Below are 24,628 nucleotides of genomic sequence, written 5' to 3' on the forward strand. Positions count from 1 at the left end.
GCGTTATGTTCCAGGGATTCACCACACTGAGAGTTTGGGGTATGTATGAGGGTCCTTGGAATTGTGTATCGGGGAAGCAGAGAACCTGACCTTGAATATCTAAAAGGTCTACTGCATGTTAAGAAAGCTTTATTTGGGCTTGCAAGCAAACCATAGAGCAGTGATTTCTTAAAAACACTTAATCTAAGAAAGAGACCATTCTTAGAATGTGAGGATATGCTGGAGGGAAAAAAAAAAAAAAGCTTTATTTTTCCCTGGAATTGACCTTGCTGTCCAGAAGCCTCCAAGCCTTCCTAGAATTTTTATTTAGAATTCCAGAAAGTTCAATAAATATTCTCACATGCAAATCCATCTTCTGCTAATGTGATATGCAGAGGCTTTCTTCCCCCTGGAATCTCAGAGTATATAATCCAGAAGGACAATATGGTCATTCTATAACCACCAACAAGCACCAATTTCAGCTAGAATTTAACTTCCAAATGGAGACCCAAGTCATTAGCCATTGCACTAAAACATATCGATATGTTAAAATTTTACTAGTACGTTGGGTTAGTCTAGGGAAGGTTTGGAAGAAACATAGAGACTGGCTTGCATTAGGTGGTATCTTAGTCATCTAGTGCTGCTATGACAGAAATACCACAAGTGGACGGTTTTAACAAAGACAAATTTATTCTCTCACAATCTAATAGGCCACAAGTCCAAACTCAGGGCATCAGCTCCAGGGGAAGGCTTTCTATCTCTCTGTTGGCTCTGGAGAAAGGTCCTTGTGATGCATCAGTCTTCCCTTGGTCTGGGAGAACCTCAGCACAGGAACCTCGGGTCCAAAGGACGCACTCTACTCCCAGATTGCTTTCTTGGTGGTATGAGGTCCTCCTGTCTCTCTGCTCTTGTCTTTCTTTTCTATCTCAAGAAATTGCCTCAAGGCACAATCTAATCTTGTAGGTTGAGTCCTGCCTCACTAACACAACTGCCACCATCCTCCCTCATTAACATCATAGAGGCAGGATTTACAACATACAGGCAAATTCGCACAATACTGGGAATCATGGCCCAGCCCAATGGATACACACATTTTTGGGGGGACATAATTCAATCCATGACAGGTAGTTACTAAAACTCCTCAAAGACATTTCACTGAAAGAATTACACATTTTGAGAGATTACGCAGTCCCCCTCACCCCCGACTCTAAAACAGATTACCAGTTGCCTTCAAGTCAATTCTGACTTAGGGTGACCCATGACCCATGTGTGTCAGAGCGGAACTTGGCTCCACAGGGTTTTCAATGGCTGATTTTTCAGAAGTAGATCACCAGGCCTTTTTTCTCAGGCGCCTCTGAGTAGACTGGAACTGCTAAGTGCGTTAGCCATTTGTGCCACCCAACGACTCCCCAGTGCAGATTAGCAGTTAAAATTAAACAGCAGTTCTATACCCACCCAGGGATTTCTAACAGGAATTAATGGAGAGGAAGCATAGACAAGCGGTTACGTGCAAATCGTCTGGGCTTAATTCCGGCTCAGCTACCTACTAGCTGTTTATCTGTACGTAGATTAGTTTCTTAATCTCTTTGTCCCTCAGTTATATCAATGGGGTAATAACAGTGTTCCTCATAGTGTTGTCACGAGGATCAGATGAGTTAGAACAGTGCCAGTCACATACTAACGGCTCTGTAAGCTTTCAAAGTGTAAATGGCCATGTCTTAGTCATCTAGTGCTGCTATAACAGAAATACCACAAGTGGGTGGCTTTAACAAAGAGAAGTTTATCTCCTCACAGTAACATAGGCTAAAAGTCCAAATTCAGGGTGTCAGCTCCAGGCGAAGGCTTTTCCTCTGTCGGCCTTCTTGTCAATCTTCCCCCAGACTAGGAGCGTCTCTGCACAGGGACCCCAGGTCCAAAGGATGTGCTCTGCTCCCGGCACTGCTCTCTTGGTGGTATGATGTTTCCACTCTCTGCTTGCTTCCCTTTTTTTTTTTTTTAATCTCTTGTAAGATAAAAGGTGATACAGGCCACACCCCAGGGAAACTCCCTTTACATTGGATCAGGGATATGACCTTAATAAGGGTATTACAATCCCACCCTGATCCTCTTTAACATAAAATTACAATCACAAAACGGAGGACAACCACACAACACTGGGAGTTATGGCCCAGGCAAATTGATGCGCATGTTTCAGGGGGGACATAATTCAATCCATGATAGGCCATATGAACAGAAAACATGAAAAGATGCCTTCCTGACCTTCTCAACTTGCTCCAAGAAAAGAGGGTCACTGTATGCAATATTTTCAGTGTGCAGGTGGCCCCATCTGTGCTTAGAAATGTTTTTGTTTCTGTGGCAGGTGCTGCAAAACTGCTATCTTAACCTGGGAGATGTTATCTCCCCACACAGCTTTCTCTAGGACTGTCTTCAGACCCAGACTGCATTACAATGTCTAGCAGATAATAGGTCCTCTATAAATGATTGTTCAACTAAACTGAACCTCAGACAAAACAGCCATAGAAGTCTTAGACTTCAAAAAGGAGACAGACTACAAAGAGTGGAAAAATCCAACGGCAGCAAACGAGGGTGTGAACAGAGTGGTCTGTAACCAATGTTTGGGAGTGGAAGTGTGACGCCAATACTGCTTTCAAGTATCTTCTACTTGATCACGCTCTCTTCTTCATGATTTGTCCACACTGGTGAAGCTTGCCAATAACAAAGCTGCCTAGAACAGAATCGCAAAAGTTACTAGGAATGAGTAAGGCAGACTTCCAACATCTTGGTGAGATGAAAACAAAAGCAAAACACTTGGAAAAGAGTCGCAAACAAGAGACCAACTGCAAAGGAAAACGGAGCCCTCTCTGTCTTAATGAAGACTCTTCTGCTTCCAGTGGCTTCCTCTTTAGAAAGTTCCAAGTAGAATGACTTCAGTTCTTCCCTCAAGCTCTTCTCCAATTTTTCCTCCATTTGCTAGATGCTTGAATACCTACTTTTGGTCTCAAGAATTCTGAAATCTTAATAAAATGCGATTTTTCACTTTTCGGTCATGTAAGTAAGAGGTAGAGGATGAATAACCACCAAAGTTTTACACAGTTTATAGAATCGTGAATGAAAAAGAACCACACCTAAATGAGGTCCATGAGGTTCAAGTGCCAGGGAGCCTACAGCGTTGAGTCCAAAGAACTAAAGTAGAATCATAAATATCTTATCAAAACATAACCAGAAATAATTTGGGCATAGAAACAGCAGAAAACTTACCCTTCTTTCACGCGAGAAATTAAAATTATTTTCTCTACTTACGTACCTTTTAGGATAGTGGGCACAGATTAATCAAGACTGCAAAGTAATCCAAATCTTACCTTTTAAAGACCTCCCCAAAAGATTCTCCGTACTCTGTCGGCACTGCTCACGTACTCCTGAATTCACTGTAATCTGACTGCATTTTTAAAATGCTGCTGAAACTTCTTCAGAGGACGTTTTACATACTTATCTGACATGATCTCTTTTGATGACTCTTGTCATCATTGGCCATTATTTCTTCTATTTTTCCTAAGACAAAATAGTTATAAAAGCCTTAAGTTAAGGACATTTAAAAGGAGACAAACTGCCAAGAGTGGGAAAATTCAGGAAAAGAGAAACTCTACTGAAACCTGTTCAGCATCATAGCAACACCCAAGCCTCCACTGACAGATTGGGGGTGGCTTCCCAGAATGGAAGGTGAGAACTTCAGCATGGAACCACCAGTGACCCTCTGGGCCTTTACAATTCAAATAATGATAGCTTCTGAGCACACACCAGGTAATGCTCAGTAGACAAAGAAGAATAAGACATAATCCTTGCCTTCCGCGAGCTCATATCTTGTTGGAGAGATAAGACATACAAACACAAGAAGACCAGCCATGCAAGATAATATTCAATAAGGACTCTATAGAAGGGAGATTTCTCGCCTTGGTCTGGGCCAAGAAAGTCTTCACAGAGAATGACAGCCTTGAAATCAATTGTGAGGGGGAATCTAAATGATACTGACAGTGAGAAAGAAGAAATACCCGCCAAAGCCTGGGAAATGGCAGCACGAATAAGAGCTAAAATTTGCCATTGTGTTCACTTGGTGGTGAAGCTGTAAGTCAGATGAAGCTAAAAGTAAAAATGAGCAGTATAGCCAGTTGCCATTGAGTTGTTTCCAACTCATGGCAACCTCATGTGTGTCAGAGGAGAACCTTGCTCCATAAGTTTTTCAATGGCTGATTTTTCAGAAGTAGATCTCCAGGCCTCTCTTCTGAAGGACTTCTGGGTGGACGTTACAGTTTTGCACCACCTCAGGACTCCAAGTAGGTGTATGGAGCCAGCCAAAAAGCTACGTTGTGCTCAGTTGTGGAGAACTTCAAACTCATGATTAAGGACTCAGATTGACAAAGTTCCCAGTGGAGTGGTCAGTGTGTGAGAGAAAAGATGTTGGCTAAGTAACTGACCCCCAAACCTACTGAAAGAGAAAAGACAGTGGAAAAAAATCAAGACATATTTTTGTTACCATAGTAAGAACTAAAAGGGGGAAACTGGAATGCTTCATCTCCGAGGAACTGTCCTTGAGCCGGAGGTCTCAGCAGCTGGTGGAAGGAGGGTGACAGTGGAATGTGGGATAACCTGGCTACAAACCTGAGTGTAAAGAACAGAGGTCAGCATGTCACAGGCATGTGGCAGCACAGCAGAGGAAATCAGCTAAGCAGAAGAAAGCCAAATTCTCTGTGAGGAAAGTCCTTATTTGTGTAAAACGGACAATGCAATGTCATGAAGACAATTAGGCCAAATTAGTAATAATGACATTATAGAAACTACAGAAGTTGCCAAGCAGTGAGAAAGGGGCACTGTGATACTGTACCAGGGCAAGGTGTAGAGTTGGACTTTGTGAATAAAACAGAAGACTGCTTCTCTGCCATGCCAGGAGCTTGCAGAAAGCTGGTCGCTGGGGCAGAACTAGCTCCCAGAGCATCTGGCAAATACAAAAGGCCTGAGAGATGAAAAGGGAAAATCGTGGAGACAGAGACAAGGCTCAGAAGCTTAGGCAGGCGCCCCAAGTCTAATCTTGTAGAGAAATTCTTCCAAAGTGATAAACCAGTAAGTTCATATTTATTTATGCCTGATTGGCATCTTTCCATTTATTTTGCACACACTTTATTTCTTTGGATTGACCCTGTCAGCTGCATGCAGAGGAATTATTATCCTCATTTTATAACCAAGGAAACTGGATCTTCACATTAATTTACTTGCCCAAGGTCCTACTGAGATCAGACTTCTGATTTCTAGTTCAGTTCTCTTTCCTCTAAAACAGGGGGCCCCTCTGATTTAAGCAGTGAGGGTCCCGACGAGCAGGAATGAAGCTCAGCAGCCTGTGTGAGGAGACAGAGTCAGCAAGAGCAGCACGATGGACGGAGGGCCCTGGAACAAGGCCGGGAAATTTGGTGTTATGGATTGAATTGTGTCCTCAAAAAATATGTATTGAAGTCCTGGCCCCTGTACCTGTGGATGGGATCCTGTTTGGAAATAAGATTTTTCTTTTGTTATGTTAATGAGTTCACACCAGTATAGGGTGGGTCCTAAACCCAAGCACCTCTGAGTTATAAGCAGCAACATAGACACAGAGTCACACACAGGGGGATGACAGACGCTATGTGAGGATCTGTCTATCGGCAAAGGAACGGCAAGGATTACCAGCGGATACCAGAAACCAGGAGAGAGGTTCACAGAAGGAATCGACATGCCCAAGACTCTGATTTGGACTTTTAGTCTCCATAACTGTGAGAAAATTAATTTCTATTCTTTAAAGTCACTCACTTGTGGTGTTTCTGTTACTGCAGTGTAAGGTAACCAAGGCACTCAGTCACCAGGTATCCCTCAAGGTGAAAGGGAGTGGCAAGGTAAGCACCGTAACCCGGTTTGCCCAGCTGTTCCTGTTTTAAAACAGGAAGTACCATGTCCTCGGAACCCCTGAGCCCAGGCAGCCTGGGGTGGTTGAAAGCCTAAGCTCTAGGCAGAGCAGAAGCTCTGCCCCCAGAAAGAAGGCCACTTACCAGCCTCCATAGACTTCGGTGCATCATTTAGCTCTCTGGGTGAAGTGTGGAAATGGAGTTGGTCATTAGTACCTGCGTCGTCTATTGAGTTGAACCAAGGGAAATTGCTTCTTTTTTGTTTCTGGTCCAGAAAGGTCAAATGTCAATATCATCGTGCAACCTAATACATCATAGTGTGGTTAGGAGGACAGATGAGATTGTGTCTCTGAGAATGCTTGGTAATCAGTTGCTGTTACTGTTAGATGCCATCAGGTCAGACCCAACTCCTGGCAACCTTATGTGTAAAAGAATGAAAGGGCTCCTGGTCCCGCACTATCTTCGTGAAGGTTGATATGTTTGGGTCCATTGTTGTGGCTATTGGGCCGACCCCTCTCCTTGAGGATTTCCCTCATTTTCACTGACCCTCTACCAAACATGACATGTTTTTCCAGTAATCGGGCTTTCCTGATGACTAGTAACCAGTAGACAGCATAAATATGAATCATTATTTTTGTGATAAAATGTCCCCCGTGTTGTCGACAACAGAGTGGATCCAGAGCTGAAATGAGCCTCGCTGAGTAAGGAATCCTTGGTAGGCAATTTTTTAAAACCTACGAGAAAACCAGCACTATTAAATTTTCTCATGTAAAATTTTATCCTGCCCGAGATTAATGGTCATTCTGATGTCTCTCAGAAAATTGGAGAGCAAACTAGCAAAACCAAAGCATTCTAACATCTGGTTTGCTGTTAAAACAATAACATATTTCTAGAATTGCATTTTAGATATGTATCATGATGGAAATGAATAAACACATTCATGAAAAGACCTGTGGAACCAGCAGCAAACCGCAGAAATGACTCTACTTGGGAAATATAAAGAAAAGGGGCCCTGAATGCTGGAGGCCAGGTTAACTCCATGCCAGCCAGAAAGATTTATGTAACTAATCAGGTGGGAAATGTAATGATATTCTCATATACATCCCAGAGACATCCAGAAACGAAGGGGTCTGCGCTCCGAGCCTGGCTCCTCCACCCCCACTCCTTAAGAGAAAAAGAAAAGAAAAAGGAGGGAGTAAGAAGTGAAAGCCCCACAAAAAGGGCACAATCCATCTTCTCAGCCAGACATGAGCTCAGACAGGCAGAGCAGTTTAGTGCTGTGGAGAAGGACCCCTTTGGCCAAAGGCAGCCGTGTGAACGAACCTTCTCTGACTTCACAGAACACTCACGAGCTATCTGTGACAAGTGCACAGCTTCTACAAAATCCAACTGCTTCAAATACCCGCTTCAATTTTGCAAAAATGAGCCAAACAATAAATACAAAGAGAAGTCCAGGGCCCTGAGCAAATAGCGTTGCCAGCCACACTGTAATGGAAGCACAACTAACACAGCACAATCTCCATGCAGACAAGAGTACTGACCAGACTCCCCTGGCTTGATTCTGCTATTTGAATTATATGACTTGGGACTGATGCGTTAATTTGCAAATGATGTCTTTGTTACCCTTATAATGTTGAAAATTGTCATCACCTTTAGAAAAAAAAAAAAAAATTTTTTTTTTCTCAGGCTCCAAAAGACCAACAAATTGTTTTATACACATTCAACACTTAACTAACTTTGGGAGCTGAGTCTGCTGTCAAATCCCATTTAGAAGGTGGAAAGTAAGGCCTAGAGCCAGGCTGACCAGTCAGTTAGTGGGGACACCTGCTCCTTTCCTCCGCCACTTGCTTGCCAGGGGCAGCAAACTGGCAAGGTCCTGGCAACTGGATCCTGGCTGTGCACCATCCAGAAAATGAGCAGACAACTGTCATCTCACCTGTCCCCATTTCCCCAGATACACCCACACAACACACACACATTGCCTGGAACTGGAACCATCCACCATTCTGGGATCTTGATAAGAGGCAGTGAAGAAATCTGCCCTAGAGAAAGGAACTACTATCAGCTCAAAGGAGGTCTCAAATTCTGGCAGCTAAGTAGTGACACGTTATACAGGGGAGCAGAGTTCAGTGGATGCTAACTGAAACCCATGACCTGAGATGTTACCTAAATCAAAAGGACCTAACATTTGAAAGTTTCCAGGGTTTCCCTGAGGTTCTCAGAGAGTCTGCCCAAAACTCCAGTAAGATGATGCTGCTGGTGATAATAGCAGCTAACATTTATTAAGTACTTACCAAGGTATGGTTTTAAGGGCTTTGTATGTATTAACTCACAACAACCCTTTGAAATCAGTACTATTATTTTTTTTTCTATTTTCCAAATAAGGAAACTGAGAAGCAAAGGATTAAAAAATTGTTTTGGCGGGGGGGGAGGGAATCACTGAAACCAGGCCCTACTTTCTAGTCTTCTTAGTCCAGAAGCTCTGTTGAAACGTGGGTGGCCTGCTGGTATTTTAAATACCAGAGGCACAGCTTCCAGCATTATAGCAACACCAAGCCACCACAGAATGACACAGTGACAGATGGGTGGTCGGCCTCAGCCCATAGAACATGTAATTTACAGTCAACAGTTGAGCCCCCAGCCTGCTACTTGAACACTTCGTGACCTCCCACATTACTTATGCCCTCTGAACTTCAGATTCTCCATGTACAAAATGTGAGTGATAATAATACCTACGCTTCAAGGTCATTTTCAGCATTAAATAAGTTAATGATATGAAAAGTCTCTCTATAACATTATTTTATTCAAAGTTTACAAAGCCTATGCAGTTTCAGAAAGTATTTTTAAAAATCTTCCCAAGTAATATAGATGGCTAAAAGACTATTTTTGGGTGTGAAAATTCTTATAGTGTTAGCAGTTTGACTTTTTTTTAAACTAACTTTAATTATAAATTATCTTCTGATTTTTATTTTATTCCCATATGTACTTATAACTAGAACCTAGCTTAAAGGAAAAAGAGCTAATTGACTCCTTTCTTATTTGAAGGCCCTTTAAAAAGTAAAAAATTAAATAAAAGGACTTTGAAAGAGAGGTTATCAAAGAGGCAAGGTAATATCACTTTCTTGGAGTCACTGTAGTTTCAAAACACAGCAACTTGGAAGGCTATAGACTAAATGTAGTGAAAAACTTAGCAATAACTCACTGAAAATTATATATTTCACACAGCTTAATGGCAATATTTCTCTTGTTCATTAATTTTTCTGAGTAAAAATACTCCAAGTTCATCTTCCTTTTTCATTACATTGAATATACGTGCATTCATGATATTAAATAATAAACAACTATGTCATTATTATTCCACAACCTATCTGTCAGCTTGTCTACTACGGTGGCTTGCAAGTTGTTCCGATGCTGGAACCTATACCACCGGTATTTCAAATATACCCACTCCTCACTTATGGACATGGTTAGGTTCCAAAGGCCAGGTTGTTATACAAAAATTGGCATTATGCAAAAATTAGGGTAGACTAGGCCTAACCAAGGCCACTTAATTGTGCTCATAAGAAAACTGTACATAGATTAAGAGGCAATTGTTCAAACAGAACAAGTGAGTACTGCCTGGTTTAAAATCAGGAAAGGTGTGTGTCAGGGTTGTATCCTTTCACCATACCTATTCAATCTGTCTGCTGAGTAAAATAATCCAAGAAACGGGACTATATGAAGAAGAACGGGCCATCAGGATTGGAGGAAGACTCATTAACAACCTGAGATATGCAGATGACACAACCTTGCTCACTGAAAGTGAAGAGGACTTGAAGTACTTAGTGATGAAGATCAAAGACCACAGCCTTCAGTACAGGTTACACCTCAGCATAAAGAAAACAAAAATCCTCACAACTGGACCAATAAGCAATATCATGATAAACAGAGAAAAGATTAAAATTGTCTAGGATTTCATTTTACTTGGACCCACAATCAACACCCATGGAAGCAGCAGTCAAGACATTAGAAGATGCATTGCATTGGGCAAATCTGCTGCAAAAGATCTCTTTAAAGTGTTAAAAAGCAAAGATGTCACCTTGAAGACTATGGTGCACCTGACCCAAGCCATGGTGTTTTCAATCACCCATATACATCCAACAACTGGACAATGGATAAGGAAGACCAAAGAAGAATTAATGACTTTGAATTATGATGTTGGCAAAAAATACTGAATATACTGTGGACTGCCAAAAGGACAAACAAATCTGTCTTGGAAGAAGTACAGCCAGGATGATCCTTAGAAGCAAGGATGGCGATACTTCAACTCACATACTTTGGACATGTTATCAGGAAAGCCAAGCCATCAAGCTTGGTAAAGCAGAGGGTTCGTGAAAAAGAGGAAGACCCTCAATGAGATGGATTGACATAGTGGCTGCAACAATGGGCTCAAGCATAACAATGATTGTGAGAATGTCACAGGACCAAGCAGTGTTTTGTTCTGTTGTACATAGGGCTGCTATGACAGCAACAACAACAGGCCTAACCAAAGGAACCCTGGCGGCACAGTGGTTAAAGTGATCGACTGCTAACCAAAAGGTCGACGGTTTGAAACCACCAGCAGCTCCGCAGGAGATAGATGCGGCAGTCTGCTTTGTAGAGATTAACAGTCTTGGAAACCCTATGGGGTTACTACGAGTCAGAATCGACCAGACAGCAACAGGTTTTTGGTATTTTTAGGCCTAACCAAGGCTGTATTTGAGAGTTTACTTTAGCCTACCATACTCGATATGCAAGAGATGATCTGAAATGACTCAGATCACAAAATGGAAGATGACTACATCATTACATAACTGTCAAATTGCATCGTTACATAATTGCCAAACCACTGAGAATCATGACCCATCCAAATTGACACAAAACCTTAGCCATCACAGCCAGCATTACTCTTGCCTCACACCTCAGCATTCATTACTGCCAGACGTACGTTGTTAATGAGGAAAAGAGTAAATTTTTTACTATTGTTGTAAATGCGAAATGTCTGCAATGAGATACTTAATAAGTGAGGAGTAGGAGTACCAGCAGAGTCACCCATAGTGGACAGGTTTTGGCACAGTTTCCAGACTAAGACAGACTAGAAAGAAAGGCCTGGAGATCTACTTCAAAAAATTAGCCAATAAAAAAAACCTATAGATCACAACAGAGTATTGTCCAGTATAATGCTGGAAGATGAGCCTCCTAAACTGAGTGGCCGCAACAATAGACTCGAGCACACCAACAATCATGAAGATGGTGCAGGATCAGGAAGCATTTTGTTGTGTTGTGCATGGGGTCACCGTGAGTTGGAGCTGACTCGGTGGCAACTAACAACATTATCATTACTGTTATTACTATAAATAAACATGTTAATCTTTTGTAAGTGAACATTCTTAATGAAACACAACTTTATGTCAAAACCAGGTCACAGAGCCATCAGGCTGCAGCCCCGTCCCCACCTGTCATTGTCCTCAGGAGACCAGAGCCCCTGTCACACTTTCCAGCACAGTGTTCATCTCCCCTACCATGTGCATGTTTAGAGCCTCTAGGCAGAAATGGACCTTGGAGGTCCCAGCAACAGGAAGTCTCACAATGCATCCAACTCTGGCTTAACAGCTCTGTGTTAGAAGCCTCTTCTTGACTCAGAGTCTCCAACTGTTTCCCTTAAATTTCCATCCACCAGCCTGGTGTTTCCATCTAGAGCAACATATAAGATCAATCCCTCTTCCATACGAAAAGAACTACCATATTCCCATAAATCTTCTCTCCCAAATTAAACATGTTTAATTATCACAGGTCTGTCCCACGTGTCTGTCAGTCCCCCACATGTCTGTCAGTTTGTCGTACTGTGGGGGCTTGCATGTTGCTGTGATGCCGGAAGCTATGCCACCAATATTCAAATACCAGCAGGGTCACCCATGGTGGACAGGTTTCAGCTGAGCTTCCAGACTAGGAAAACGTACTAGAAAGAAGGTTCTTGCAGTCTATTTCTGAAAGATTTAGCCAGTGAAAACCTTATGAATAGCAGTAGAACATTGTTTGATATAGTGCCAGAAGATGAGCCCCTCAGGCTGGAAGGCACTCAAAAGACCACTGCGGAAGAGCTGCCTCCTCAAAGTAGAGTTGACCTTAATGACATCGATGGAGTCAAGCTTTCAGGACCTTCATTTGCTGATATAGCATGACTCCAAATGAGAAGAAGCAGCTGCAAACACCCATTAATAATCAGAATGTGGAATGTACAAACCACGAATCTAGGAAAATTGGGAGTAGTCAAAAATGAAATGGAATGCATAACCATTGATATCCTAGGCATTAGTGAGCTGAAATGGACTGGTATTGGCTATTTTGAATCGGACAATCATATGGTCTAGTATGCCAGGAACAACAACTTGAAGAGGAATGGCATTGCATTCATCATCAAAAAGAACATTTTAAGATCTATCCTGAAGTACAACGCTGCCAGTGATAGGATAATATCCATACGCCTACAAGGAAGGCCAGTTAATATGGCTATTATTAAAATTTACACACCAACCACTAAGGCCAAAGATGAAAAAATTGAATATTTTTACCAACGTCTGCAGTCTGAAATTGATCGAACATGCAATCAGAATGCATTGATAATTACTGGAGATTGGAAAGCAAAAGTTGGAAACAAAGAAGGATCAGTAGTTGGAAAATATGGCCTTGGTGATAGAAACGATGCTGAAGATCTCATGAAAGAATTTTGCAAGACCAATAACTTCTTCACTGAAACTACTTTTTTTCACCAATGTAAATAGCGACTATACACATGGAACTCACCAGATGGAATACACAAGAATCAAATCAACTACATCTGTGGGAAAAGATGATGGAAAAGCTCAAAATCTTCAAGCAGAACAACTGCTCCTATGTAAATTCAAGTTGAAACTGAAGAAAATTAGAACAAGTCTGTGAGAATCATTGTACAACCGTGAGTCTATCCCACCTGAATTTAGAGATCATCTCAAGAATAGATTTGACGATTGAACACTAATGACCGAAGACCATAAGAGTTGTGGAATGACATCAAGGACATCATACATGAAGAAAGCAAGAGGTCATTAAAAAGACAGGAAAGAAAGAAAAGTCCAAAATGGATGTCGGAAGAGACTCTGAAACTTGCTCTTGAACGTCGAGTAGCTAAAGCAAAAGGAAGAAATGATGACGTAAAGGAGTTGAACAGAAGATTTCAAAGGTCATCCCAAGAAGACAAAGTATTATAATGACATGTGCAAAGACCTGGAAATGGAAAACCAAAAAGGAAGAACACACTCTGCATTTCTCAAGCTGAAAGAACTGAAAAAAAAAAAAAAATTCAAGCCTCGAGTTGCAGTATTGAAGGATTCTACAGGGAAAACATTAAACAACTCAGGAAGCATCAAAAGAAGTTGGAAGGAATATACAGAGTCGCTGTACCAAAAAAATTGGTCGACGTTCAACCATGTCGGGAGGTACCATAGAAGCAGGACCCAACGGTACTGAAGGAAGAAATCCAAGTCACATTGAAAGCACTGTCGAAAAACAAGGTTCCAGGAACTGACGGAATACCAACTGAGATGTTTCAATAAACAGATGCAGCACTGGAAATACTCACTTGTCTGTGCCAAGAAATCTGGAAGACAGCTACCTGGCCAACCAACTGGAAAAGATCCATATTTATGTCTATTCCCAAGAAAGGTCATCCTACCAAATGCAGAAATTATTGAACAATATCATGAATACCACTTGCAAGTAAGACGCTGAAGATCATTCAAAAATGGCTGCAGCAGTATATCCTGTGGGAACTGCCAGAAATTCAAGCTGAATTCAGAAGAGGACGTGAAACTAGGGATATCATTGCTGATGTCAGATGGATCCTGGCTGAAAGCAGAGAATACCAGAAACATGTTTACCTGTGTTTTATTGACTATGTAAAGGCATTCAACTGTGTGGATCATACAAATTATGGATAACATTGAGAAGAATGAGAATTGCAGAACACTTAATTGTGCTCATGAGGAATCTGTACATGGGTCAAGAGGCAGTCGTTCAAACAGAACAGGGGGAATACTGCATGGTTTAAAGTCAAGAAAGATGTGCATCAGGGTTGAATCCTTTCACCATACCTATTCAATCTGTATGCTGAGCAAATAATCTGAGAAGCTGGACTATATGAAGAGGAATGGAGCATCAGGATTGGGGGAAGACTCATTAACCACCCGAGATATGCAGATGACAGAACCCTGCTTGCTGAAAGTGAAGAATACTTGAAGCACTTACTGATGAAGATCAAAGACTATAGCCTTCAGTATGGATTACACTTCAACCTAAAGAAAACAAAAATCCTCACAACTGGACCAATAAGCAACATCATGATAAATGGAGAAAAGATTGAAGTCATCAAGAATTTCATTTTACTTGGATCCACAATCAACACCCATGGAAGCAGCAATCAAGAAATCAAAAGACTCATTGCATTGGGCAAATCTGGGCAAAAGACCTCTTTAAAGTGTTGGGAAGCAAAGATGTCATCTTGAAGACTAACGCATGCCTGACCCACGCCATGGTGTTTTCAATCACCTCCCATGCATGTGAAAGCTGGACAATGAATAAAGAACACCCCGAAGAAGAAGTGACGCCTTTGAGTTGTGGTGTTGGAGAAGAATATTGAATATACCACCGACTGCCAAAAGAACAAACAAATCTGTGTTAGAAGGAGTACAACCAGAATCCTCTTTGGAAGCAAGGATGGTGAGACTATGTCTCACATACTTTGGACACGTTGTCAGGAGGAATCAGTCCCTGAAAAAGGAAATCATGCTTGGTAAAGTACAGGGTCGGTGAAAAAGAGGAAGACTGTCAATGAGTTGGACTGACACACTGGCTGCAACAATGGGCTTAAGCATAGCAACTATTCTGAGGATGGCGCAGGACCAGGCAGTATTTCGTTCTGTTGTACATGGGGTCGCTATGAGTCAGAGCCGACTAGATGGCGCCTAACAAGAACAAATTATCTTCACTCTTCCTTGTAAAATATGACATCCAATCCTCTCATCATCCTGGTCCAACTTCTCTAGGTGGACTACATGGGTACAATAGGTCCCCCTGAATGTGCTGTTTGAAGTATCCTCTGAACTGTTCAATGTAGAATGAAGCTTGTCTTATGGGCAAATATGACTTCTATTATTGTATCCTAAGTTTGCATACATTTTAACAGTTGGGTTTTTTTTTTAGGGGAGATGTTTACTTAGGAATCCTCATTTCATTCCAGACACGTATTGAACTTATTCCCTTATAGTTGGCATTTTTGTGATCAGACAAATAAATTTCCCTTCAAAATTTCCAGAAAACATTTTCACATTTTTATTTAAATTCAACATCCTTATCTTTCTCAAGGTCAAAAAGAGAAAGATTACGCATCTTACTAGCAAGTGTTTGCAAAAGTAAACCGCAAATCATGACAAATGATTAGGAGACTTCTGAAAAATGCTATACAGTCAAAGCTAGAATGATTTTTGATCTTCACAATATATTAGCTAAATATCTTGCAGGAGAATACTATCAGGAAATAGATAAACTGGCTCCTGTATCAACAAGACATATCTTAAATAAGAAAACTGTTATAGCTAAATCTTTGACAATCATAAGCCAAACTAAGCAAGAATTTCAGTGTGGGTTGAATTGTAACATGCCCAGGTACCGGGCACGGTACCTGGAATGTGGTAGGCACTTTGGGGTCAGGCACTGTTCCAGGTGCCCAGGCACAACTGTGCACACATCTATGCGTGCATTTGTGTATATGTGTATTATAGAGGTGTATATCTATAATGAATTAATAAACTCAAGAATACAGAAATGCATGACATTTCTCCTTCCTTTTCCAACAAAAAGAACAAGCAAATGTAAGCACGATCTTAAAGACATAACTGTGAAGTAGAAATGTTTCATGGTTCATTGCCCTGATCTATAAATTAACTGTGCAAGAGCAAATATTTCAGGTCTTCAAATAAAAGATAAAAACAGAGAGGAAGTGTCATCTTGGACGTGGCTACTTAACAACATCAGGCCAGTTTAGTCATTTGTGGAGCTACAATACGGGGTAAGCAATATGTTACCTTTTAGAAGTACACATCTAAGATAAATAAATAAAAGTACACAGCTTGTAGCCTCTAAATATTTAGTCATGGGAGTCCCTGGGTGGTGCAGTGGTTAAGCGCTGGCCCGCTAACCAGAAGGTTGGTGGTTCGTACCCACCCAAAGGCACCTCGGAAGGCCTGGCGATCTGCTTCTGAAAGGTCACAGGTTTGAAAACCCTATGGAGCAGTTTTACCTTGCACACATAGAGTCGCCATGAGTCAAAATCAACTCATTGACAACTAACAACAACAACAACAAATATTTAGTCATAGGGTTTTTTCCCGAACCCTTTATTTCATAGCAAAGGAAATTCTGGCCAAAGATGGTAAAAGACTTGGCTAATATTCCAAAATAAATGAGGGTTATTGCAGGAACTAGCTCTCCAGCCTCCCAGTGCCCACTGTGCTCTTTGTATTCGTCACAACTGCTCCCTGTGACATCACAGAGATGATCAACTATAACAGAATGTACAGGAGCCCATTTTAATATGCTTTACTAAAACCCAAGCTCTGAAATCCAATTGGAATAGGCTAAAGCTGGAATATTTACAAATAAAGCTTGCACTAAGTGCTATGAAGCTAATACTCAATACAGCATATTGGAGGTTAAATACTCCATGATAAGCGACTGGTGGAATTCAAGAAAATAATGTTTTCGTTCACTGCAAACTGATATCCCCAGTGTCAACAATTTATGGGGTTAGGGATTCCTGGCAGCAGGCATCTACCATGAAAGGAAGAGAAATTAACATCTGTGATGTTTTACCTTTCATCTGCTTTTTTAGTGACTAAATTTGGTCATAATATTCAGTTTGAGTAGAAAATAGCATATGGGTATAAAAGTCTTATCCATATTTTAAGAATACAGAAAAACAGAGGTATTTATGATGCAATACTGCAGTAGCTTTTGACAAAACCAACCTGGTTTGTTTTTTGTTTTTTTTTGTATTGTATTTTTGGTGAAAGAATCAACCTGCTTTTGACCTAGTCAAGAATATTTATCTTCAGCCAAAATTCTATTCTATCATCTGTTAAAACTTATCTTTTTAAATCTGGGATCTCAAAACATCTACATAGGCAACATCAATCACAAAAGACATCGATGATTTCATAGTGCTGTGACTGATTTATGGAAACCCTGGTGGCATAGTGGTTAAGAGCTACGACTGTTAACCAAAGGTCAGCAGTTCAAATCCACCAGGTGCTCTTTGGAAACCCTATGGGGCAGTTCTACTCTGTCCTAAAGGGTTGCTATGAATCAGACGGCAAGGAGGTTGGGAATGACTGATTCACAGACAGTTCTACCAGAAAATTTATATTTAAAATGAGTATTGTCCTTCCTGTGAGTCGGAATCCACTCGACGGCAACGGGTTTGGTTTTTTTTGTTTTTTTTTTTGTCCTTCCAAAGTTCATGCTAAGTAATGCAGCCAATGTAGCTATTGCTCAAAAAATTTTTGGAACTAGCCATTAGGAAAGGCATCTGTGCCAGATTACAACCCTCACAAGAAAAGTACTTAAATTACTTGAAAGTCATACCTCGTTTGGGACTGATCATAATATTACCCCTCTGGGTCATACACTCATTCCAAAAATCCAATTCATCCTCAAAGGAGAAGCCATTACTCCCACTGAAGTATTTTTACAAAGGCTCTAAGGCAATTCTTGGGCAGGCTCTGCTGTGACACGAGCTGGGACACAGACCTGGCAGGAAGGGACAAATATCTCGGCTGAGCAGAGACCTTCTGACCAAGGGGAACAGTGTGGTCAGTCAGTATTAACCAGGGCTGCAAGGGCCGGCTGTCGGTCCTGTTCAGGGCCGATGGCCGCACTGTCCTGTGAATGGTTCAGGCAGTCAGCGGTTCCGAGTTGACCCACCTGGCAGAGCAGGCATGGCCTTCTAGAGGCCATCTGCTCCAAACATGGGTCACAGAGACTAAGCACAACCACCCTGGGTCTTGAGCAGCCCTGAATTTAAATTCCAGCTCTGAAATTTTCTACACTCCCCCCACCCCCACACACACAAAAAATCCACTGCTATTGAGTCTATTCCGACTCAGAGTGACCCTACAGGACAGAGTAGAACTGCCTCATAAAGTTCCCAAGGCTGTAAACCTTTAAGGAAGCAGACTGCCACATCCTTCTCTTGCAGAGCAGCTGGTGGTTCGAACTGCTGACCTTCTGGTTTGCAGTCAAGTGCATTGACCACTGTGCCACCAGGGTTCCTCTGAAACCTTCTAACTGTATACATTTGAGCCATTTACTTTTGTTATACTTTATGCTTTTGGATAAAGTCTCTCACTAAATAATAGATCTGACTTTAAATAAGCTTACATCCAGTCTGTTTCCTATCACATTTGTGAGTACAGGTTGTTTCTGGAGCACAGGTGTCCACTTTTGAAGTTCGATGAGGAAGTGGTGGTATTCACAAGGAGGAGCTGGCTTGTCAGTTAAGACCTCAGACTCTGGGGCCAGACTGCCTGAGTTTGAGTTCTGGCTCAGCCACTTATCACTGGTCTGACCTTGAGCAAGGTAATTAACCTCTCTGTTCCCCAGTTTCCTCATCTGTAAAAAGAGAACATGACCGCGCCTGCCTCCTAAGGTTATTATAGGGTCATTTCAGTTAACAAACATATGTTTGTGAAGTGCCCAATGCAGTGGCTAGCGTGTATTAAGTGTTCAGTGAATTTAGCTGTTATGATTAATTCTCATCATCACTGACCATAGGCAGCAGGACCATGAAGGGCAGAAAGCATGATCTGGTTTCCAGGGAAAAGGGCTGGCATAAGTAGGCATAGCTCAGGCCTCCTAGCTACCAGCTGTGCAGGCAAGGCTGAAAACCAGAGGGGAACACGGTCCTTAGTGAGGGGAACAAAGCAGAACCCCAGTTCAAGACTGAAGCCATGTGAGACAGAGAGTGTTCAGACTCAGGAGATAATCCCTGACACTGGATCCTGGGCCACATACCATAATACCGTGCCCCAGTAGACAGGCATGAAATTGCTAATACTTCTGTCAGATTAGCTTTGGACACTCAACTGTGGGAAGATGCTGGGCTAACATGAAAGGAGAGGAAACGTGGCAGGGGCCACTGTTCCGAAGGCATGTTCCCAAAGGCTGTGTCAGAAATCTTTTTAAAAACTGCAGCACCTTCAGAAAGAGTGATTTACATATTTGAATTCTAGCTAGTTGCCATGGAGTTGATTCCGACTCCCAACCACCCCGTAGGTGTCAGAGAAGAACTGTGTTCCATAGGTTTTCAGTGGCTAATTTTTTTCAAAAGCCTGTCATCAGGCCCTTCCCTATTAAAAATTCCACCACTTCCACACAGAAAGAAACCAATCTTGCCTAGAATAAAAGCAAAAGTTGCAACCATGTTACTTGAAATAAGTCGTATTTTTCCTAGTAGTGAAATAAATAGCTGTATTCAACCTGCAGAATTTTTGAGAATCTTTAACAATTAAGCCATATTTTATCCTTTGCTTGGAAACCCAGTGGCACAGTGGTTAAGCGCTACGGCTGATAACCAAAGGGTTGGCAGTTTGAAGCCACCAGGCGCTCCTTGGAAACTCTATGGGACGGTTCTACTCTGTCCTGTAGGGTCACTGGGAGTTGGAATTGACTCGATGGCAATGGGTTTGTTTCGGGATTTTTTTATCCCTTGCTTTTATTGTTGAATTTATACAATATTTATTATTGGTTGGAAAGAGTTGGATTAGCCTGATGACATGAAAATCTCAAATCTACCACGAATGTGCCATTTATAACTCATAAATTCCCTTTAAAATAAGTTGCTTTTGCAATTAATACTAAATCTAACCTTCTAACCTTACTGTAGTCTCTGTAACTTCTAAAAAACTGACATCCAAATGCGATAACAGGTTAGCAGTTAACATCAGCCTAGGAGTTCATAGGTGTTATACTGCTCTCTTGTGGCAAGTACAGGAAACTGCAGCCTGAAGATTTTTCTTTCAGTTTCTTGTTAACCTTATTTTGCTGTGGGCTTTGTTGTTGTTGTTGGTACATATCCTTGTAAGCTGCCTTAAATACTTTCTGAAATAAGGCAAAGTCTAAATAAACAGATAAACAAATTTATAAAATGGGCAGTAGAACAGAGTAGGACTGCCGCGTAGTGTCCAAGGCTATAATCTTTATGGAAGCAGATTGCCACATTTTTCTCTGGCAGAGCAGCTGGTGGGTTCAAACCGCCAACCTTTGGCTAGCAGCCAATGCTTAACCACGGCTTCACCAGGGCTCCTTGAGTTGGGTTCAAATCCCAGGTCTGTCATTTACCGGTTGTGAGAAACTGGATAGAGGGAGAAGTTGGGCTGTGATGCCTTTCCATCAAGTGCCTCAGCGGATCCCAAAGGGCACTCTGAAGTCAGGACGGCCCTTCCAAGTTGTCTCCCATTGCTCTGAGGGTTCTGGGTCTTTACCTTCACATTCACCGAACACTGTGGAGGGAGGCGACATGACCTTGAGCAAGTCAGTCTTCTTCAGCCAAGGGCAATTTCCAGACTTGCCCGTTTTGAAAAGGGATCGTGGTGGTGGCATCACAGTCCATTGGAGGGCATGTGTTCCAAAACTGTTGCAGGCCCTACTAAAGTAGATATAATAACTCGCCTTATGGTACAGAGCCTGCCGTACGCTGCAGGTAGCTTGTCATTGGTGGTAGTTGTCATAGAGTTGGTTCCAACTCATGGCCAACCCCATGTGCGCAGAGTAAAACTGCTCTATGGGATTTTCAAGGCTGTGACCTTTCAGAAGCAGATCGCCAGGCCTTTCTTCTGAGGTACCTCTGGGTGGGTTCAAACAGCCAACATTTTGGTTAGTAGTCAAGTTCTTAACTGTCTGTGCCACTTAGGGACTCTTGAGTAGTACTAATTGTCCAGAAATTCCAGTGCCGACTGCTGTATCTCCCACTTGAAAGGCCCTATCATTCTTTTACCAGGTTAGTTCTTTATTCTATCTTCTTTAAAATGTTTGCATTTTTAAAGTTGGAGGTGGGGACCACAACCTGCAAATAGATTTTAGTATGATATAAAAATCTTACACTTTACTCCCACAACCCTTTTTTTTTTTTTCCAGTAACTGAAAACAAATCCAATTGTATTCTTAACCTCTCCAATCAGACGTGAGTCCGTGCCTAATACCCAGAAAAACTTGTTTAAAATCCTCTTTCCCCCTTGCTACCCTCTAAATTATCCTCCATGTAAATGGCTAGTTTTCTTCCAATCTAATTGTTTAGATTTCATAATTAAAGCACAAATATATTCTTACGGTAAAAGTTAGACCTGTTGATACTCCCACCCCATAATAGTGCCATGCCACCAAAAGGAACCACTGTTTTCAACTTGGGGGCCCCTTCAGATTCTGCTACACTGCTGGGAAGTCGCGCCCCCCCTCCTTCCCTTGAAAACCACTGCTATCACCTACCTGGCTCCACCAGTCAAGATTTAGAACGGCATTAGCCTTCTAAAGTCGTATTATAAAGCCAATTTTTTTAATTTTTCCAAATACAAAATAGTATTAGAATGCTTTGTCAAATGCCTTTGCCCTGATGCCTTATTAGCTTTATAGGGATTAACTAGGGCATCTGAGGGAGATGGAGAAGAGGGGAGGGAGTCTTCTAGGGCGAGTGTGAGAATTAACGTTTTAGAGTCAGGAAAATTAAACTCACATATATAACTTGCAAGAAGAGAAACAGTTTCAGCATTTGTGGTATATTTAGACAACTTTAAAAAGTAACCAAACATAAATTTTATAAATGTTTTTGTTAGTTGCTGTCGAGTCATGGTGACCTTATGTACAATAGAACGTAATGCTGCCCGGTTCTGCACCAAGTTTTTTGAAGAGGATTTAGGTATGAGGTTCACGATGGGGACTTAAACTGAATCCCCATCCCTCAGGACTCTACAGTAGGAACAGCAGTCATCAGATGCCCCAGCTTAGGCCATTTGGAGGCTTCTTGTAGGGAATTTTAGGGCATGTAGTCATGTCTCCCAGGACAGCAGGAGTCATACTTCTAAACAGAGGCGAGCCCAAGGTCAACTCAGTCCCAGTGCATAATGGCGCTGAAATGTACTTTTGAGAGGCAAGAAATTTATTCTGTAGTACAAAAGAAAAAAAGAATAGCCGCCCCCCTCCCCTAAAATATCAACTTGCTCTTTGTCAAGAAATACACTTCTCTCAGCACAGAATGGTATCTTCCAAAGGTTTCTACTGGGAGGGGCGGGGCAGGTTTGGTTACACATTTTTGTATACAGAATTTAAAAAGACAACTGAAAATGCAAGACTACCTTGGAGGTCAGACCCCTAAAAAGCAGTTGTTTCAGGAGAAAAAAATTCTTCCAAAGACAATGAAAGATGAGGAAAGACAAGATGAGAGGAACGTATACAAGGGGTAGGAACAATCACCAGAACAAAGTATTGCAGTAGGATACATACTTGGGACATGTCAGGAGGGATCAGTCCCTGGGGAAGGACATCATCCTTGGTAAAGTACAGGGTCTGTGGAAAAGAAGAAGACCCTCAATGAGATGCATTGATACAGTGGCTGCAACAATGGGCTCAAGCATAACAATGTGAGGATGGCGCGGGACTGGGCAGTGTTTTGTTCTGTGGTACATAGGGTCACTATGAGTTGGAACTGACTTGACGGCACCTAACAACAACAGGATAAGAAGTATCTGAAAACAACCACAGTAGGAAAAATACGCAGTCATAAAAACTACAATACTATATTGGTTATATTATGAATGCTTTGGGCTGCAAGCAACAGAAAATCCACAAGGTATGTTTCTCATATAAGTCTGGAGAGAGCTCTTGCTGGCATTGCTTCAGAGGCTCAGTCAGGTCACGGTTCACAGCTCTGTATGATTCAAAGCCCTTTTCCTCATGGTCACAACATGGCTGCTACATGCCCACCCCTAACTGGAAGGTGGCCAGAGAGAGAGGAGAGAAATGGAGGTGGGCCAGGCAACCAACCCTCTGCCACAGCAACAGGAAACCTGTGGGCAACCTGGGTTTTTATGAAAGGGTAGAGACTGGCAAAATGGGTGCGTGCCGAGTCGATTAAAATGGTTACTTAACCTCCCAGACCAGTCAGTGCAAAGGCTAATGGGTCTAGGGAAACATGAAAATTTCAGTATCACGTTAGAATATGAAAGAGGGAAAGAGAATATCTATTCCGAACTTATGTGTTTTTCACTTGTATAACCCAAGAAACTACCTACAGAACTCTCAAAAAATTCAGACTTTATGAATTAAATAGTACAGAGCAAACATGAATTTCAGTTGCAACCAAACACAGCCAAGTTCAAAAGACACATTTATTTTACATGCTACTATTATTATTTACAAAAATAATGATATGCATATATATTTATATCACGAGTGTAGACAAAATTGGTCAAGAAGAAGATTCTTTAAATACTTCTACTTCTAGCATTTAACAGGCAAAATCGGTTTCTACAAATAAGAACCTTTAACATCTCAGGAAGAATTTTTAGGAGGCTTAACCTATGTGATTCAAATTATGACTATTTTAATAAAGAAATTATAATTTTAGCTTCTTTGAAAATCTCCAAGTTGCTTGAAGCCGAAAAAGCTACCAATTTTTAAAAGACATAAAGCCTCTTAAATTAGGAGGTCACAATTGCTTTAAGAAATTGCTAAAGAATCTAAACATCCTATCATTTCTGAGCAGTACAAGACAGACTTAGTTTTCATTAATTCTTTAATTCATTAAAATGGTTTCTGATACCCTATTGTTCTCTAATGAAAAACATTAAGTCATTTAATATTCAGCTCTTAGGAAAATCATTCCATGTGCATATTCAGCTTTAAATAATATTAACCTAGATTTTTTAAAAGTCCATACGCCTAACTACCATAAGTAGCCAGGGATCTTCCAAAAACAGAGACAAGTATTCTAAAGAGTCAAAACCTCTGTACTAATGTATCCCAGTGCAGAGACTTCATTTAACTGTCCACAGAGGACAAGATCCTTTAAATGCAGCAAAAAAACACGCCAGTATATGTCCACAATCTTTCTAAGTGTACACCCGGCTCTCATTGTTGATAACTTGGTCAACAACTTCTGTGTTTATCAGTTCTTCGTTTCCTTCACTGTCCTGAATACGAAGCATGATGTCCAAACTGAAATAAAACAAATGTTAAACACACAAATTAATGTAAAAAATACTTCATGGCAAGACAAGCACCAGATGACCCTTTGAGGTCCCTTTGAGAGTTGGCTATGTGCTCAGAGCTAAGGACACAAAAGTGAGCAAGACAATCTCAGCACTACAGACAGAGCTCCCAGCTGACTATAACTTCAGTCCCTAGGGCACAACTGTTCAATGCTCAGCTGCTAACCGAAAGGCTGGCAGTTCAAAATCACCCAGTGGTTCTGTGGGAGAAAAGACCTGGCGATCTGCTCCCATACAGATTAAAACCAAAAACCAAACCCATTCCCGTGAAGTCGATTCCAACTCATAGCGACCCTAGAGGTCAGAGTAAAACTGCCCCATAGAGTTTCCAAGGAGCACCTGGTGGATTCAAACTACCAA

The 24,628-nt window shown here is 41.5% G+C and overlaps 1 protein-coding gene across 1 annotated transcript in view; it reads right to left on the reverse strand.

The window, feature by feature from the left end:
* Nucleotides 1–21,096: 21,096 nt before the first annotated feature.
* Nucleotides 21,097–24,628, reverse strand: part of MTFR2 (mitochondrial fission regulator 2) — a 31,747-nt gene continuing 28,215 nt past the window's right edge. The window contains exon 7 of the mRNA XM_023555244.2: nt 21,097–24,215. Coding sequence (XP_023411012.2) covers nt 24,183–24,215 — 33 coding nt within the window. The 3' untranslated portion in view covers nt 21,097–24,182. The remainder of the gene's footprint in view (nt 24,216–24,628) is intronic.

This window comes from Loxodonta africana, chromosome 1 (genome assembly GCF_030014295.1).
Source record: "Loxodonta africana isolate mLoxAfr1 chromosome 1, mLoxAfr1.hap2, whole genome shotgun sequence".
NCBI lineage: Eukaryota > Metazoa > Chordata > Mammalia > Proboscidea > Elephantidae > Loxodonta > Loxodonta africana.